The 16,956-nt window shown below is 43.0% G+C and overlaps 1 protein-coding gene across 2 annotated transcripts in view; it reads left to right on the top strand.

Moving 5' to 3' along the window:
- The window catches only part of LOC130126142 (otoferlin-like), a 38,678-nt gene that overhangs the window by 12,402 nt on the left and 9,320 nt on the right, over positions 1–16,956 (top strand). Inside the window, exons 14-29 of one of the 2 annotated variants that reach the window (XM_056295515.1) lie at positions 4,738–4,838; positions 4,944–5,034; positions 5,122–5,238; positions 5,965–6,117; positions 6,240–6,429; positions 7,279–7,403; positions 8,276–8,410; positions 9,948–10,109; positions 10,238–10,357; positions 11,385–11,546; positions 11,856–12,018; positions 12,202–12,275; positions 12,558–12,590; positions 12,707–12,841; positions 13,095–13,161; positions 15,902–15,990. In XM_056295515.1, coding sequence (XP_056151490.1) covers positions 4,738–4,838; positions 4,944–5,034; positions 5,122–5,238; positions 5,965–6,117; positions 6,240–6,429; positions 7,279–7,403; positions 8,276–8,410; positions 9,948–10,109; positions 10,238–10,357; positions 11,385–11,546; positions 11,856–12,018; positions 12,202–12,275; positions 12,558–12,590; positions 12,707–12,841; positions 13,095–13,161; positions 15,902–15,990 — 1,917 coding nt within the window. Of the gene's footprint in view, positions 1–4,737; positions 4,839–4,943; positions 5,035–5,121; positions 5,239–5,964; positions 6,118–6,239; positions 6,430–7,278; positions 7,404–8,275; positions 8,411–9,947; positions 10,110–10,237; positions 10,358–11,384; positions 11,547–11,855; positions 12,019–12,201; positions 12,276–12,557; positions 12,591–12,706; positions 12,842–13,094; positions 13,168–15,871; positions 15,991–16,956 lie in introns of both variants that reach the window. The other variant, XM_056295514.1, reaches the window with a different exon arrangement.

The following is a 16,956-nucleotide window of genomic DNA, read 5'->3' as shown; positions in this document are numbered from 1 at the left end:
TGCGAGGCTCCAACACAGATCCCCTCCATGTCACCTGGTAGGAGCGACCCGTCAGGTAGGTTGCAAACATTGAGAGTGGAGGATCTGGTGGTTCACTGTGTCGAACGCAGCTGACAGGTCCAGGAGTATCAGAACAGAGGAGACAGAGTTTGCTCTCGCAGAGTGCAGCGATTCTGTCACTGCAAGGAGGGCCATCTCTGTCCAGTGACCGACCCTGAAGCCAGGCTGGTTGGGGTCCAGGAGGTTGTTCTGGTGGAGGTACAAAGAAAGTTGGTTAAAGACAGCACGTTCGAAAGTTTTGGATAGAAAGGGTAGAAGGGAAACTGGTCTGTAGTTTCTGACGTCAGAGGAGTTAAGTGACGGTTTCTTGAGAAGTGACTCTAGCAGTCTTGAAGGCAGATGGAAAACATCCTGCCTGGAGGGAGGTGTTGATGAGGTGGGTTAGACAGGGAAGGAGTTCAGGTGCTATAGACTGAAGAAGAGGGGAGGGGACCGGGTCAAGGGAGCATGTGGTGGGGCGACTGGATGTGATGAGGTTTAGAATCTCATCGGGGGAGAGGGGAGCGAGGTGGGATAGGGTGGGACTTGGAGAGGTGAGGGAGGGTACAGAAGGTGGGATAGTGCAAGCAGCACTAACCGGGTGGTGAGAAAAGGAGGATCTGATGCCGTTTACCTTCTTGTCAAAGAAGTTAGCGAAGTCATCAGAGAGAAGGGAGGAGAGGATTTTAGAGCGATAGAAGGCAGCCTTAGCAGCAGAAAGGGAGGAGGAGAAAGTGGAAAGAAAAGATTGGAAGTTGAGAAGGTCATCTGGGAGTTTGCCTTTTCTCCATTTGCGCTCTGCCACTCCAAGGCTCCGTCTGTCAGTACGTACTGAGTCGGTCAGCCAAGGGCCAGGTGGAGTTGGACGTGCAGGCCTGGAGGTGAGGGGACAGAGATTGTCCAGAGAAGCGGAGAGGGTAGAGAGAAGAAGATCAGTAGCAGTGTCAGGGGGTAGGAGAGAGAAAGATTCAGGTGTAGGGAGGATAGACGTCACAGAGGAAGAAAGATCAGTGGCGGAGAGAGAGCGGAGGTATCTACGGGTGGAAACCATGTGGGTAGAGGAAGGGGCTGAGGGGGTGAAGAGAGGGAGAAAGAGTAGGACATGTAATAGTGGTCAGAGAGCTGGAGGGGAGTAACAGAGAGATTGGAAATAGGACAGTGTCTAGTAAAGATAAGGTCCAGCTGGTTGCCGGCCTTGTGGGTAGGAGGAGAGGGTGAGAGGTGAAGGTCAAAGGAGGAGAGGAAAGAGAGAAGAGGATCTAGCTTGTTAGTGTGGATGTTGAAGTCACCAAGAAGGATAAGTGCAGAGTCATTGAGAAGGATAAGTGCAGAGTCATCAACAGGGAAGTGCGAGAGAAGTGTGTCAAGCTCCTCCAGAAACTCACCAAGGGGGCTTGGTGGGCGGTACACAACTACGATGGTGAGTTTGACTGGATAAGAGACAGTAACAGTATGAAATTCAAAAGCGGGCGGAGAAAATTGTGGAATGGAAACAAGAGTATTTCCATTTCTGGGAGATAAGACGGCCAGTACCACCACTCCGCCTCCCAGCTCTGGGGGTGTGAGAAAAAGAGTAAACATCAGACAGAGCTGCGGGTGTGGTAGTGTTTTCTGGCATGATCCAGGTCTCAGTAAGAGCAAGAAAGTTTAGGGAGAGCAAGGATGCGTAGCCTGAGATAAACTCAGCTTTCATCACTGCAGACTGGCAAGTCCAGAGCCCTCCCGTCACCACTTGCTCAACGTGAGTGGAGAGAGTGGGATAGATGAGATTGGTAGGGTCACAGGTACACAAAATACAGATGACTGACTGGATCTAAAAAGAGCAGTCCGTGCTTGACGAAGTCTTGGCTTGAAAAAGTTGTGCTTTCCTTTGTTCACTCTAGCCTTCGTTCAACCTAGGCTTGTTTGCCTGACGCTTCCAAGTAGCAGCAGTGATTTAAAGAACACTGATTGCTGCCATGAGTGCAGGCCACACCCTGGCCACTTAACACCCAATTGGCCAAAGAGGTACACTGAAAATAGGCTTATTGCCCAGAAACTGGACACTTATGTAAAACTCTATCAAACCTCACACAATACTATTAAAACTGCAAACAGCAAGTTACCAAGGAATATATTTATAAGCTAAAAGGATAACTAAGTCAAAACAGCTAGGCAACAAGAAATATTTAAGGGCACACTAGGTGAAAAAACAGCTACAGCTACATTAAGTAAATAAGTAAACAGAATAAGACAGCTACAGGTAGAATAAGATCCCACTAGGAACCAGCAGCAGATGTATAGAGAAAAGGACTAATGCTCAAGCAGCTTGAATAAGACTAATAGCAACTTGTTAAGCAAGAAAGATGATACTTACTCTATACTAGATGAGCCAGCAATTCAGAATCACTCCAGAAGTTAATATGCACATTGTTTAGCCCAATATCACAAATTACAAATTTGCCTAAGGGGGCTTTACAGCAGCACAACATCCTGTCCTTAGACCCTCGCATCGGATAACAACTCAATAGGAAAAAAACCTTTAAAACCCCATCAATATTCTCAAAGCAAACATGGCATCTGTAGTGCTCTTTCATGGCATGAAACCATACTGCTGCTTGCTAATCATCACCTCTCCTCTTAACCTAGCTTCCACTACTCTTTCCCATATCTTCATGCTGTGGCTGGTCAAATGTATACCTCTGTAGTTACTACAGGTCTGCACATCACCCTTATTCTTGAAAATCGGTACCAGTATGCTTCTTCTCCATTCCACAGGCATCCTCTCACTTTCCAAGATTGTGTTAAACAATCTAGTTAAAAACTCCACTACCATCTCTCCTAAACACCTCCATGCCTCCATAGGTATGTCATCTGGACCAAACACCTTTCCACTCTTCATCCTCTTCATAGCTGCCCTCACTTCCTCCTTGCTAATCCACCGCACTTCCTGATTCACAACCCCACACCGTCCAACCTTCTGTCTATCTCATTTCTTCATTCATCAGCCCCTCAAAGTACGCCTTGCATCTTCTCAACACACGCTCCTCGCTTGTCAGCACATTTCCATCTCTATCCCTTGATCGCCCTAACCTGCTGCACATCCTTCCCAGCTCGGTCCCTCTGTCTAGCCAATCAGTACAAGTCCTTTTCTCCTTCCTTAGTGTCCAACCTCTCATACAACTCAACATACGTCTTTTACTTTGCCTTTGCCACCTCTCTCTTCGCTTTACGCCACATCTCCTTGTACTCCATCTCTCTGACTATCCCATTTATTCTTTGCCAACCTCTTCCTCTGTATACTTTGCTGTGCCACCTCCAAGTCTTCTTGTCTTCCTTCCTCTGTCCAGATGGCATACCAGGTACCTTCCTAGCTGTCTCCCTCACCATTTCTGCAGTGATTGCCCAGCCATCGGGCAAGTCTTCACTACCACCCAGTGCCTGTCTTAACTCCTCCCTGAACTCCACACAAGTCTTCCTTCTTCAACTTCCACCATTTGATCATTGGCTCTGCCTTCACTCTCTTCCTCTTCTTGGGTCTCCAAAGTCATCCTACAGACCACCAGCCGATGCTGCCTAGCTATGTTCTCCCCTGTCATTGCCTTGCAGTCTCCAATCCCTTTGAGATCACGCCTCCTAAAAAAGGTATAGTCCACCTGTGTGCACTTTCCTCCACTCTTATACATCACCCTGTGTTCCTTCCTCTTTCTGAAATATGTATTCACCACCGCCATTTCCATCTTTTTTTGCAAAATCCACTGCCATCTGTCCTTCCAAATTCCTCTCCTTGGCATCATACATACCCATCACCTCCTCATCACCTCTGTTCTCTTCACCAACATGTCCATTGATGTCTGCTCCTATCACAACTCACTCCTCCTTGGGTACACTCTCTACCACTTCATCCAACTCACTCCAAAGTTCTTCTCTCTCTTCCATCTCACACCCAACTTGTGGGGCAGATGCGCTGATAACATTCATCATCACACCTTCAATTTCCAGCTTCATACTCATCACTCTGTCCAACACTCTTCACCTCCAACACACTCTTGACATACTCTTCCTTCAGAATTACCCCTACATCATTTCTCCTCCCATCCACGCCATGGTAGAAGAGTTTGAACACCCCTCTGATGCTCCTGGCCTTACTCCCCTTATACCTGGTCTCTTGCACACACAGTATATCTACTTTCCTTCTCTCCATCATATCAGCCAGCTCTCTCCTTTTACCAGTCATAGTGCCAAGATTCAAAGTTCCGACTCTCACCTCCACACCCTTACCCTTCCTCCTCTCCCGCTGCCTATGGACATGCCTTCCCCCTCTCCTTTGCCCAACAGTAGCATAGTTTCCACCAGCACCCTGCTGGCCAACAGTACTGGTGTCAGTTGTTGGTAACCCGAGCTCAAGTGATCTGGTATGGAAATCTAATTAATGATCCGCATATTTGATTTGGCAAAGGTTTTACATTGGATGCTCTTCCTGGCACAACACTCCCCATTTATCTGGACTAGGGACCAGCACTAAGAATGCACTGGCTTGTGCATCCCCAGTGACAGGGTTGTTTATATATGGTTGTTTATACATGTTTGATTATTTTCCCTTTGACTTTGTGGTAGTTTGTAACTTTGTTGAGAAAAGATGCAATCAACAATATAAATCTAAAAACATAAATTAAAAAAACAGTTATTTTGTGTTTACCTCTTCCACTGCCTTTACAGGAAGATGGTCTAAATGATGTGCAAGAGATCATCAAGACAGAAAAGGCTTATCCTGAGCGTAGGCTCAGGGGTGTCCTGGAGGAACTCAGCCAAGGATGCAGGTCTGTAATGGCACACTTTACTGTCATATTCGAAAGAAAGTCTTCATTGATGTCATCTTGTGATCACTGTAGACTTTGAAACTGACTGAGCCCTAACTCTTTCAGCCAGTTCCTTTCACTGGCAAACAAGGACCAGAATCAGGCTGGGAGGACCAAACTTGACAGGGAGAGACTGAAGTTGTGCATGTCAGAACTGGTACGGTTAACTTAATAAGAGTCTTTTCCTTTTCTCTTGTTGACTGTAACGCTATCTCTAGCCATGGTAAAATGCTTCTGTTTGTAGGAGAGCATGGGCCAGCAAGCTAAGACCATGAGATCACAGGTGAAGAAGAGTACGGTGAGGGATAAAATCAAGCTGGCCCAGAACTTTCTCCAGAAGCTGCGCTTCTTGGCTGATGAAGTAAGACGCGTTACACTATCTGTATCTGCCCCATGCAAATGGTACTGTTTTGTGTGTGTCAAATGTATAAGGTGTGGATAGGGTGGAATATTTCATTTGTAGAAATTTATCTCACTGCACATTTGGTACCACTTTACAGTAAGGCATACTTTATTAATGTTAATAACACATTCAGTAATCTATTATAAATCAGTGATAACATGTTATAACACATTAATAAAACTACTTTTTTGGGTTGCCATGTCGGAAGCCCACATTTTATCAATATACGAGTCTCCATAGACATTCTCTCAGAAGCCACGTGACTGGTGAGGAGTGCTGATTCATATTGTCAGTGAGCAGCATAGAAATAACATGACTTGAAAATGTCATACAATACATATACAAAAATTGGTTTTTACTTAATATCGAAAGTAACCACAGTTACAGCAGTTAAGTTTAGGGTTAAGGTTTGGTAGTGGTTAAGTTTAGAGTTAAGGTCAAGTAATGGTTAGTGAGGTTGCCATACTATGGTTTTCGAGAGAATAGCTATGGAGACTCTCCGCCCAACTTGGCAACCCAAAAGTCTTATTAATGCATTATAACATCTTATTACTGCTGTGTGACACATTAATAAATACGTTATTAACCATTAATGAAGTAGTTACTCACCACTTATAAACCCTTCATAAAGTCTGCCTTTTTGTAACGCAAATTTTTTATATAATAAGTTCTTTGTTGTTACAGCCTCAGCATAGTGTTCCTGATATCTTTATCTGGATGATAAGCAATGGCAAGCGTATCGCTTATGCCCGCGTGCCCTCGAAAGACATCCTCTATTCTAATGTGGATGAGGAGACTGGAAAAGACTGTGGCAAAGTCAAAACAATTTTTCTGAGGGTTTGTCTGTGTTCAATACTTTCAAATACTCTCAAATATTCCATTAAGATGCATTCAACATTTGCCAAGCAGTCTATGCAGTTTGTTCACTTTCCATATTTATTTTTTCTCAATTATGAAAGATCCCTGGTAAGAAAGGCTTCGGGCCTGCTGGCTGGACAGTGCAGGCCAAGACAGAGATTTATCTGTGGCTGGGTCTGAGTAAGCAGCGCAAAGACTACCTGAGCGGCCTGCCCAATGGCTTTGAGGAAAACAAGTTGACAAAGGGACCCGGCCTTCCGTCCTCCCCTCCAATCAGCCTCACCTATATGAGTACGGGTGCACAGCAGCACATATAACACCCTACTATGTCTTCACTTTCCATTGTTTTCCCATTATGAAATGAAGACCTTCAATTCAGAATGAGCTCATCCACTATTTGATTAAAGTGGCACCTAAAAGTGGCACTTTTAGGGTTAGGGTTACCGGTGCCATGCCACTTTGATTAAAGTGGCATGGCAGTCTATTCCGTTGCCTACCAACATGGGGCTCGCCAGTTCAAATCCCCGTGTTACCTCCGGCTCGGTTGGGTGTCCCTACAGACACAATTGGCCTTGTCTGCGAGTGGGAAGCCGGATGTGGGTATGTGTCCTGGTCGCTGCACTAGCACCTCCTCTGGTTGATCAAGAGCGCCTGTTTGGGGGGAGGGGGAACTGGGGGGAATAGCATGATCCTCCCATGCGCTATATCCCTCTGGCGAAACTCCTCACTGTCAGGTGAAAAGAAGCGGCTGGCAACTCCACATGTATCAGAGGAGGCATGTGGTAGTCTACAGCCCTTCCCGGATCTGCAGAGGGGGGTGGAGCAGTGATCGGGACAGCTTGGAGGAGTGGGGTAATTGGCCTAATACAATTGGGGACAAAACAAGGGGGAGGGGATCATGATAGTACAAAATGAAATCTTAGTGCTCTCTAAGTCATAGTTATCAAGATTTTTAATTTACAAAAGAATAACAGTTTTATCAACTCGATGTGCTGTATTTAGAATATAGTGAATGTTGAACTGTAGGCATTTTTTTTAACTTTTCAGTACATCATCAAGGGAAATTAACTATTCAGTAATACAACATGCATCATTTGTTATAGATTGGTTGATTTTCAGTGTTGTCTAACCCTCCCTTAGTGAAACAGATCTTCCAGCTGAGGGTTCATATGTACCAGGCTCGAAGCCTGTTCGCCGCTGACAGCACGGGCCTGTCTGACCCCTTCGCCAGGGTCTTCTTCTCCACGCAGAGCCAGGTCACCGAGGTGAGAAGGTTAAATTTACAGGATCAACAATCTTCAACGACCTCGCTCTTTAACTTGTATTCCAAGTAGGTCCCACGCATTTATTAAGTAACTCTATAGCTGCTAAAGGTCCTGTGAAATACCATTTAGAGCAACCACAATTTAACGCATGTGAGAATGAAACTGAACAGTTGGGTGGGGTTTAGTGAAGGGAGGGAGTTTGATTTAACTAACAGTCAAACTGACAATGCTGACAGGTTATTTTCAGAAGAACGGTGGTAAAAGATTTCTCTCTCCTAGTCATTGGACATTTTTGTTAGTGTATGCTCACAAGTACAGGATGATCTAACTAAAAAATTATTGTAGTAGTCGGGAAGAGAAAAAGTGCTATTCTTATATACACAAAAATAAAAATAAATATTGTTCTTTTGTGAATTTCTAGAACATCTTGTTAAACAGATGTAAAGTAAGTTGAGATAAAACGGGTAGCAGGAATGAAAATATATTCTTCTTTTCTCGAGACCTTTAAGTGTATTAATGGCGTTGCAGGCTCAGGGGTTTCCATTGAAAAGGTCCCATTTTGCTGTTTATGGGTCTAACTCACTACCTAAACATTGCTTACTTATTCAGTTTAATTTATCTTGGGCAGTGGGTGAAGCGAGAGAACTCAGAATAGTTATTTTTCTAAAAAAAAATGGGACAGTGTGGTGGCTCATCGGTGAGCTTGCGTTTGTGTGGGTACGGTGGTCTTCCACACGCAGTCTGAGGACATGCAGGTTAGGTGAATTGGACACACTAAGTAACCAAATGGTATGAATGGTGCATGGTTGACTGGTGTTTGGGGTCCTGAAAGGAAACGATTAAGCGGATGTTGACAATGTGTTTCTTCCCAGGTGCTGGCTGAGACTCTGTGCCCTACCTGGGACCAGCTACTGGTTTTTGAGAACGTGGAGCTGTTTGGAGAGGCCAGTGAGCTGCGAGACGACCCCCCAATTATAGTCATTGAAGTCTATGATCAAGACACAGTGGTAAGGGACAATTTTGGTCAGAGTTACTTCTGTTTCCATATGAAGTAATGGAAGTAAGCAGTCTGACTTCACACAGGTTGAATTTCCAGATAGGGACGGTCTCTCCTTGCTCTTCAGATTACCCTAATGAATAGTTTTGTCTGTCTTCCACATGAAATGTAAGTAGTGTTGGGCGATATGGAAAATATTATTACCGCGATAACCATTTTACAGAATATCAATATATAAGTATATATCACGATATCGGCTTACAAATACCAAAAAAAAAAAACATATCTAGTAATCCAGCTGAGGTTCATCGTGTTGAACTGTTTGGAAATGTAAAGTGTAATATCAAACCAAAAATTGTTTTCAACTATTAATTTCAGACCTCATTTTATCAGAAATTTTAGGTTATAGAGTCTCGTTATCATTAATTTTGACAACAAAATTTTGTATCACCATATGACAACATCTACATTTCATCCCGATACAATACCATTGAAAGACGGTAAACAATGATGCTGAAGTAATGAGCAGCCCTACCTGTAAGGCTAATAAACATGTCACTCAAACACAGGACAGTCAGCATTTGAATGACAGATCACAATTCTATGAATAATGATTTGGAAACTTGTATTAATCTGTACATAATACCACTTTGTGTACTGTGTTTTTTTTTTTCATTTTTACTTGAACTCATTATAGTTTAAAGATATATGACTTTTGTTTGGTGTTATTAAGTAAGTTGATATGAATTATATTTGAAAGAATGCTTTTGTTGCTTAACAGTTCTATATTTGCCTCTTTCTTTGACACCATTGGTTTGGATGACTTCTGGGATAAGTAGAGTGTGGATTCTTATGGTTTGAAGTACTGTAGACGCGTACTGCATTGTGTGCAGAGTAAAGACCCACTGTCTGTCCAAAGGCATGCAAGAGGAATAACACCCTTTCCGTGGGCTTTGCGTTCATTTGCGGCTCACGGGGGCCAGCGGCGTGCCCTCCGCCATCTTATCCCTGTTGCATTCCTTGAAGTGGCAGTTGTGCTTACTGTATGTTGTCAAGAGAGCACTTGGACTCCTCATAACCGCTAACTGCAAGAGAGACGCAACGACACTTTGCAACAATCCTCAAAGATTATCCGTCGCTCGAGAAGCAGCACTGTTTTGCAGTTCACTGGTTATGTTGGGTGTCTTGCTGTCATTTTGTTTCGTTTTGTTTTGTTCATCTTGTTTCTTTAGCTTGATGTCCTCATTGCTCTTTTGTGTACACTTTACCTGGAAACATGCGTGTCTGACGCCATGTTTCTTCTTGTGGTTACAGTATGTCAAATGATTGATGATGTACCATATACAACTTTATTAAATTGACATTAATTTTTCCTACAAAACTGTTGTAAATAAAACCCCCAATGACCTGCCCTGGATTGAAGATGGTAGGCCAAAAAGATCATTCTTTCAAATAGTTGAAACCATAATTCATACGTGTGGGCCTGGTCCTTGATCCAAGGTTCAAACCACCTGCTAATGCTCTCATATCACATCATGTAACTCCAGGGCAAAGCTGAATTCATGGGCCGAACCTTTGCCAAGCCCATTGTTAAGATGGCGGACGAGCACTACGGTCCCCCGCGCTTCCCTCCCCAGCTGGAGTACTATCAGATCTACCGTGGGAACTGCACTGCTGGAGAAATGCTGGCAGCCTTTGAACTGCTGCAGGTTCGTGTGTCCAAAGTGATGAAACACAACCCGATCGTACGATTAATGCACTACGTGCCTTGCTGCTTTGAGTCAGTCATCAAATTGGAGGTTTGTGTTTTGTGATGGATGCTTTTGCTGTGCGTCAGATCGGCCCCCACGGGAAAGCTGACCTACCTCCCATAGATGGTCCCACAGACATGGACCGCGGCCCCATCCTACCCGTGCCGCTGGGCATCAGGCCGGTCCTCAGCAAGTACAGGATTGAGGTGAAAGATTTCTTTTTCTGATCACACACAGAGGAAGTACTTTACCATGATATGAAATGCATAACATTAAAAGACCTCAGCTACTGCAATTTAACTAACATTATAGAATAAGGCACAAATGGGCATCCGGGTAGTGTAGCAGTCTATTCCGTTGCCTTCCAACACGGGAATCGCCAGTTCAAATCCCCGTGTTACCTTTCAATGTTCTTTCAATGTTGTATTGTGTAAACACAACATCAATTTCACATTGTCCGTCTTGGGAGAGAGAGCCCTTGCTCTCCCTGAGGTTTCTTCCTATTTTTTCTCCCTGTTAAAGGATTGTTTTTTTTTAGGGGGTTGTTCCTTATCTGATGTGAGGGTCTAAGGACAGGATGTTGTGTTGCTGTAGAGCCCCTTGAGGCAAATTTGTAATTTGTGATATTGGGCTATACAAATAAAACTGACTTGACTTGCCTTACCTCCGGCTTGGTCGGGCATCTCTACAGACACAATTGGCCGTGTCTGCAGGTGGGAAGCCAGATGTGGGTGTGTGTTCTGGTCACTGCACTACCGCCTCCTCTGGTCGGTCGGGGTGCCTGTTCGGGGGGGAGGGGGAACTGGGGGTAATAGCGTGATCCTCCCATGCACTATGTCCCCCTGACGAAACTCCTCACTGTCAGGTGAAAAGAAGCGGCTGGAGCAGAGATCAGGACAGCTCGGAAGAGTGGGGTAATTGGCCAAGTACAATTGGGGAAGAAAAAGGGAGAAAAAAATTTTTTTTTTAAAAAGAATAAGGCACAAATCTTCCCGTATCTACAAGAATGATATCTTTTTCAAGAATGGAGAAGTACTCAAGGCATACTTCTATGTTTTTATGATAATATAATGATATTTCTATACATTAACAGGTGTCGATGTACTTTCAAAATTATACAACAGGGTTTCAGCAGGAATCAAAGGGCCCGGGGCCCAGCCACTATGTTGTCTGTGGTATCAGGAAGATACTGAGCGGTATCATTGTATAATAATGAATGTCCTTAATTCTTAGGTGTTGTTCTGGGGCTTGAGGGACCTGAAGAGAGTTAACCTGGCCCAGGTGGACAGGCCTCGCGTCGATATCGAATGCGCCGGCAAAGGGGTCCAGTCTGCCCTCATCCCAAACTACAAGAAAAACCCCAACTTCAGCACTCTCGTCAAGTGGTTCGAAGTGGTATGTTATCAGACTAATCGTCACAATAACATTCATTTGTCCACCATCAGATTTTACAAAGTTTTCATTTATATTTCTCACACTTTTCAAAGCCCTTAAACCTCCGAACTTGAGTTTTTGCATCAGGTATAGAAAGCTGAATTTATCAAGATTAAGTAAAGTGTGCAATTTATTATTCATAGTCTCTATATCTGTACATTAAGTGCATATATCCTTCTACCACCTGCATTTGAGCACTGTGCAATGTGCACTGAAAGTGATTTCAAATTGTTTTTGCTTTTTTTTTTTTTTTTGTTGTTTTTTTGTCAGGATTTGCCTGAGAACGAGTTGCTCCACCCACCTCTTAACATCCGCGTGGTGGACTGCAGGGCGTTTGGACGCTACACCCTGGTTGGCTCCCATGCTGTCACCAGCCTGCGCAAGTTCATCTACAGGGCATCAGACAAGCAGGCCAACAACTGGTCTACTACAGGTCGGTTAACCCTTCATTAAGTAACCTCTCGAGGAAGCGCAAGTTATTACAAGGAACTAATGCTAGCGTACGTACAACAAATTCATGGCAGAATACAAACAAAACCACTCATTTGGGACTTTCTGTACCTTTGTTCAACTTTGTTGTTCATGCATTTTATCATGTCCCTGTCTCCTCTCTCAGAGGAAATTGTTGTTGTCAGTATGGAACCAGAAACTACTTTTAAGAAGGTTGACACTGTGGTCAAGCTAGACTCAGTAAGTTTCCATTTTTTCATTCTATATTATATTCAGTTAACCAAGGTGTCCCTCGAAGAATAAAAAAAAAGACATACCTTTTTCTAATAATACTTGGCTAAGGAAATAAGAAAACAACACAATGATGAAAATCAAATCTGGATGCTAAAAACATACAACAAACATAGCATTTCACATTCACATACTAAATACAACATGAATATCTGGATGAACATTCAAGAGTTATAAAATATTCTTACACGATTTCATAAGATATACATTTAATTTGGCTTTTCCACCTAGGGTTCAGAAGCCGTGGTGAAAATCGAGGTAAGTGTGATGTGAATGTGCCTCTGTTGCTTTACAGTATGACAGAAATCAGAACTGAAGGGTTTTAAGAAAGTGAAATGTGGTGATCTTGGACATTTTTTAAAAACATTTTTGCATGGAAGGACGATGACAAGGATGGAAAGGGGAAGAAAAAGAAGAGGAAGAAGGGGGGTGATGAGAATGAAGAAGAAGAACTTGATGAGAGCATGCTGGATTGGTGGTCGAAGTACTTTGCCTCCATTGAAACTCTGACAGAGGTGAGAGATATGAGCATGGTCATTTGGCACACCTTCAGAGAAGTGTTGTGAAGTAAACTGGGAAAAAAGTCTAAGGATATCCAAAATAAATAATTTTGTCATTTTGTTTTCCTCACTGTTCTTTCAACAAGTGTAGCTGCTTTCCTCCCAGCCTACTTTGCTTTTTCACTCGTTAACTTTTTCAAAACTGTCAAAATGCAATTCATCGTGCTTCAGAGAAATAATTCAGGGAAATTAAATGTCAATCCCACAGCACCTGAAGGCTCAAGAAGCAGCTCTTTCTGATTCAGAGGACAGGGATGACATGGACCTTGCAGATGGTGGAGGTAAAACTGGATGAAGGTCTTGAATAAGACTAGAACAGGGTTTTTGATGTCAAGCGCGACAGGAATGGGTGCAAGTCTATGAATACTGGGATGGCATCCAGTGCTTTACCTGTGCCTCCATCCATAGGGTTAGTGGTTGTATCAGGAAGGGCATCCGACATAAAATTCTGCCAAATACTTATGCGGATTTAGTAGACCATACCGGATCGGTCGAGGCCTGAGTTAACAATGACCACCATTGGTACTGTGCTCTCACAGGGTACTGATAGAAACTGTAAAATCCACTGTGGTGGCCCCTGAGAAACAGGGAACAAGCTGAAAGAAGGAGAAGGGTTTTTGATGTCAAATGTCAGGCCAAATTCAAAACTGGGTTGATATGTAGTGTTTGTGTGCTTCTCTACCAGACCAGGTCTAAAGAGTAGCAACAAATACTTTTGGGCTTTTTCTTTAACGATTAATTTTATACCTGCTCAGAGTACCAGATGGGTGAGGTTTACTGCATGATGACGATATATATTGAATTGTTTAGCCTGACCTGATTCACATAAGCTCTGAAATAATGAAGTTTGTTAGATGACCTGATTTACTAAATTTTCCTGTCACTGTCTGTCTCAAATACTACTATCCTTTAGAGGGAAACCCCACCCATTTGGCACCAAATAAGGAGGAGGGAAAAAAACCATTAAAAAGTATCTTCAAATAATGTTTTACCTCGGTTGGCTCCATAGTGTTCGTTTCAAATCAAGTAAATGCAAGTAAATGCATTTTAACTCTCATCGACTCACTAATCTACACTCACTGGCCACTTTATTAGGTACACCTTGCTAGTACCGGGTTGGACCCCCTTTTGCCTTCAGAACTGCCTTAATCCTTCATGGCATAGATTCAACATGGTACTAGAAACATTCCTCAGAGAGTTTGGTTCATATTGACATGATAGCATCACGCAGTTGCTGCAGATTTGTCGGCTGCACATCCATGATGCGAATCTCCCGGTCCACCACATCCCAAAGGTGCTCTATTGGATTGAGATCTGGTGACTGTGGAGGCCATTTGAGTACAGTGAACTCATTGTCATGTTCAAGAAACCAGTCTGAGATGATTCGAGCTTTATGACATGGCGCGTTATCCTGCTGGAAGTAGCCATCAGAAGATGGGAACACTGTGGTCATAAAGGGATGGACATGGTCAGCAACAATACTCAGGTAGGCTGTGGCGTTGACACGATGCTCAATTGGTACTAAGGGGCCCAAAGTGTGCCAAGAAAATATCCCCCACACCATTACACCACCACCACCAGCCTGAACCGTTGATACAAGGCAGGATGGATCCATGCTTTCATGTTGTTGACGCCAAATTCTGAGCCTACCATCCGAATGTCGCAGCAGAAATCGAGACTCATCAGACCAGGCAACGTTTTTCCAATCTTCTATTGTCCAATTTTGGTGAGCCTGTGCGAATTGTAGCCTCAGTTTCCTGTTCTTAGCTGACAGGAGTGGCACCCGGTGTGGTCTTCTGCTGCTGTAGCCCATCTGCCTCAAGGTTCGACGTGTTGTGCGTTCAGAGATGTTCTTCTGCATACCTCGGTTGTAATGAGTGGTTATTTGAGTTACTGTTGCCTTTCTATCTGCTCGAACCAGTCTGGTCATTCTCCTCTGACCTCTGCCATCAACAAGGCATTTTCGCCCACAGAACTGCCGCTCACTGGATATTTTCTCTTTTTCGGACCATTCTCTGTAAACCCTAGAGATGGTTGTGCGTGAAAATCCCAGTAGATCAGCAGTTTCTGAAATACTCAGACCAGCCCGTCTGGCACCAACAACCATGCCACGTTCAAAGTCACTTAAATCACCTTTCTTCCCCGTTCTGATGCTTGGTTTGAACTGCAGCAGATCGTCTTGATCATGTCTACATGCCTAAATGCATTGAGTTGCTGCCATGTGATTGGCTGATTAGAAATTTGCGTTAACGAGCAGTTGGACAGGTGTGCCTAATAAAGTGGCCAGTGAGTGTAGATTGTTGCTTTCCTATTCAGTATATTAACACTCATAGGACTAAATCTCAAGGATATTTACAGGTAGACGCTGACATGAATCCAAACTTTCATGTCGATTCCTCCCATTCTTTCTATGGTGCATATTATCCATATGCCTGCCATGAAAGTTGTCAATTAGCAAGGCAAGACACATTTCAAAAACCTAATTAAATATATTTCCAACAAACATGCATAGCGTATTCCTTGTTTAGTTTCCACGCAAACCAATTCTGACCTATTTATGGGATTGTGCCCAACTATTGTGCAGCATCCATATACTGCACCAGCCAGACTACACAGGATCACGTGTGATCACATGCTAATGTGCTGTAAATATATTACTTTGTGTATTCAGTATATGTTATGTAAAGTACTGTATGGTGTGCTAATTGGACAATACCTGTAAGGAACGTTTCACTGTGTTTGATAATGACAAGCACCAGCCAAGGTGTGACCTATAAGCCTTTAGTCAGGCTGCACCAGCTGTTACCTGCTACCTAGAGGGCAAGTACCCCTTCTGTTCAATAGTATATGCACTGTATACTATACAAACAGTAGCAAATGGTTTGGCAACGTTCATGTGGAATTCATGTCTCGAGTGCTCTGCTCTATTTCCTCTGCATCTCTCCTTCCCCCTCCATTCCACTCCTACTGCTAACCTATACTCAGACATCAAACCTGACGACTCTCCCGTGAAAGGGAACAAAAGAGGAAAAGGGAGGAAGGAAAAGAAGAAGCCTGTGGTTGATCCATTTGAGAAGAAAAAGCCCAAACTGGATGAGCTTCAGGTACTGACGTGTACTCAGCAACCAGTTCCATCCATTGGCAGGCAGGACCATCGCAAAGCTTTCTCAACACGTAGTCACATCTTTGTAGATATGGAACGGAACAGAACAAACTCAAACAGAACCAAATGGAAAAGAACAGAACAGAACAAAACAAAACATAATAGAAAAAAACAGAACAAAAGAACAAAATAGAACATAACATAAGAAAACAGAATAGAACATAACAGAATAAAATTAAACAGAACAAATAGAACATAATGAACATAACGGGACAAAATAAAACATAATCAAACAAAAAAGAACACAACACAAAATAGAACATAGAACAAAATAGAACATAACAGAAAAAATAGAACATAAAACTACAAATTAGAACATAACAGAAAAAAATAGAACAGAAAAAATAGAACAGAAAAAATAGAACATATTGGGTCAAAATAGAACATAAAACTACAAATTAGAACATAACAGGCTAAAATAGAACATAACAGGACAAAATAAACCAAAATAGAACATAATGGAACAAAGTAGAACATAACAGGACAAAATAGAACATCCACCCATCCCATTATCCAAACCACTTATCCTGGTCTCAGGGTTGCAGGGATACTGGAGCCTATCCCAGTAGTCATTGGGCGACAGGCGGGAAGACACCCTGGACAGGCCGCCAAGCCATCACAGGGCTTCATTTAAGTACAATTCATTTAAATACAATTCATTGAAAGCTCACCACCATCGGACCAGCTAATAGAACGTAATACAAAATAGAACTTAACAGAGCAAATTCGAACATAACAGGACAAAATAGAACATAAAACTACAAATTAGAACATGACAGACTGAAATAGAACATAGCAGGACAAAATAGCCCAAAACAGAATAAAATGGAACAAAATAGAACAAACCAGAACATAACAGGACAAAATAGAACATAAAATCACAAAAAAGAACATAACAGACTAAAAT

This window comes from Lampris incognitus, chromosome 16, assembly GCF_029633865.1.
Source record: "Lampris incognitus isolate fLamInc1 chromosome 16, fLamInc1.hap2, whole genome shotgun sequence".
Lineage (NCBI taxonomy): Eukaryota > Metazoa > Chordata > Actinopteri > Lampriformes > Lampridae > Lampris > Lampris incognitus.
The sequence above is the reverse complement of the archived record's forward strand: the minus strand, read 5'-3'. Positions and strand labels throughout refer to the sequence as shown.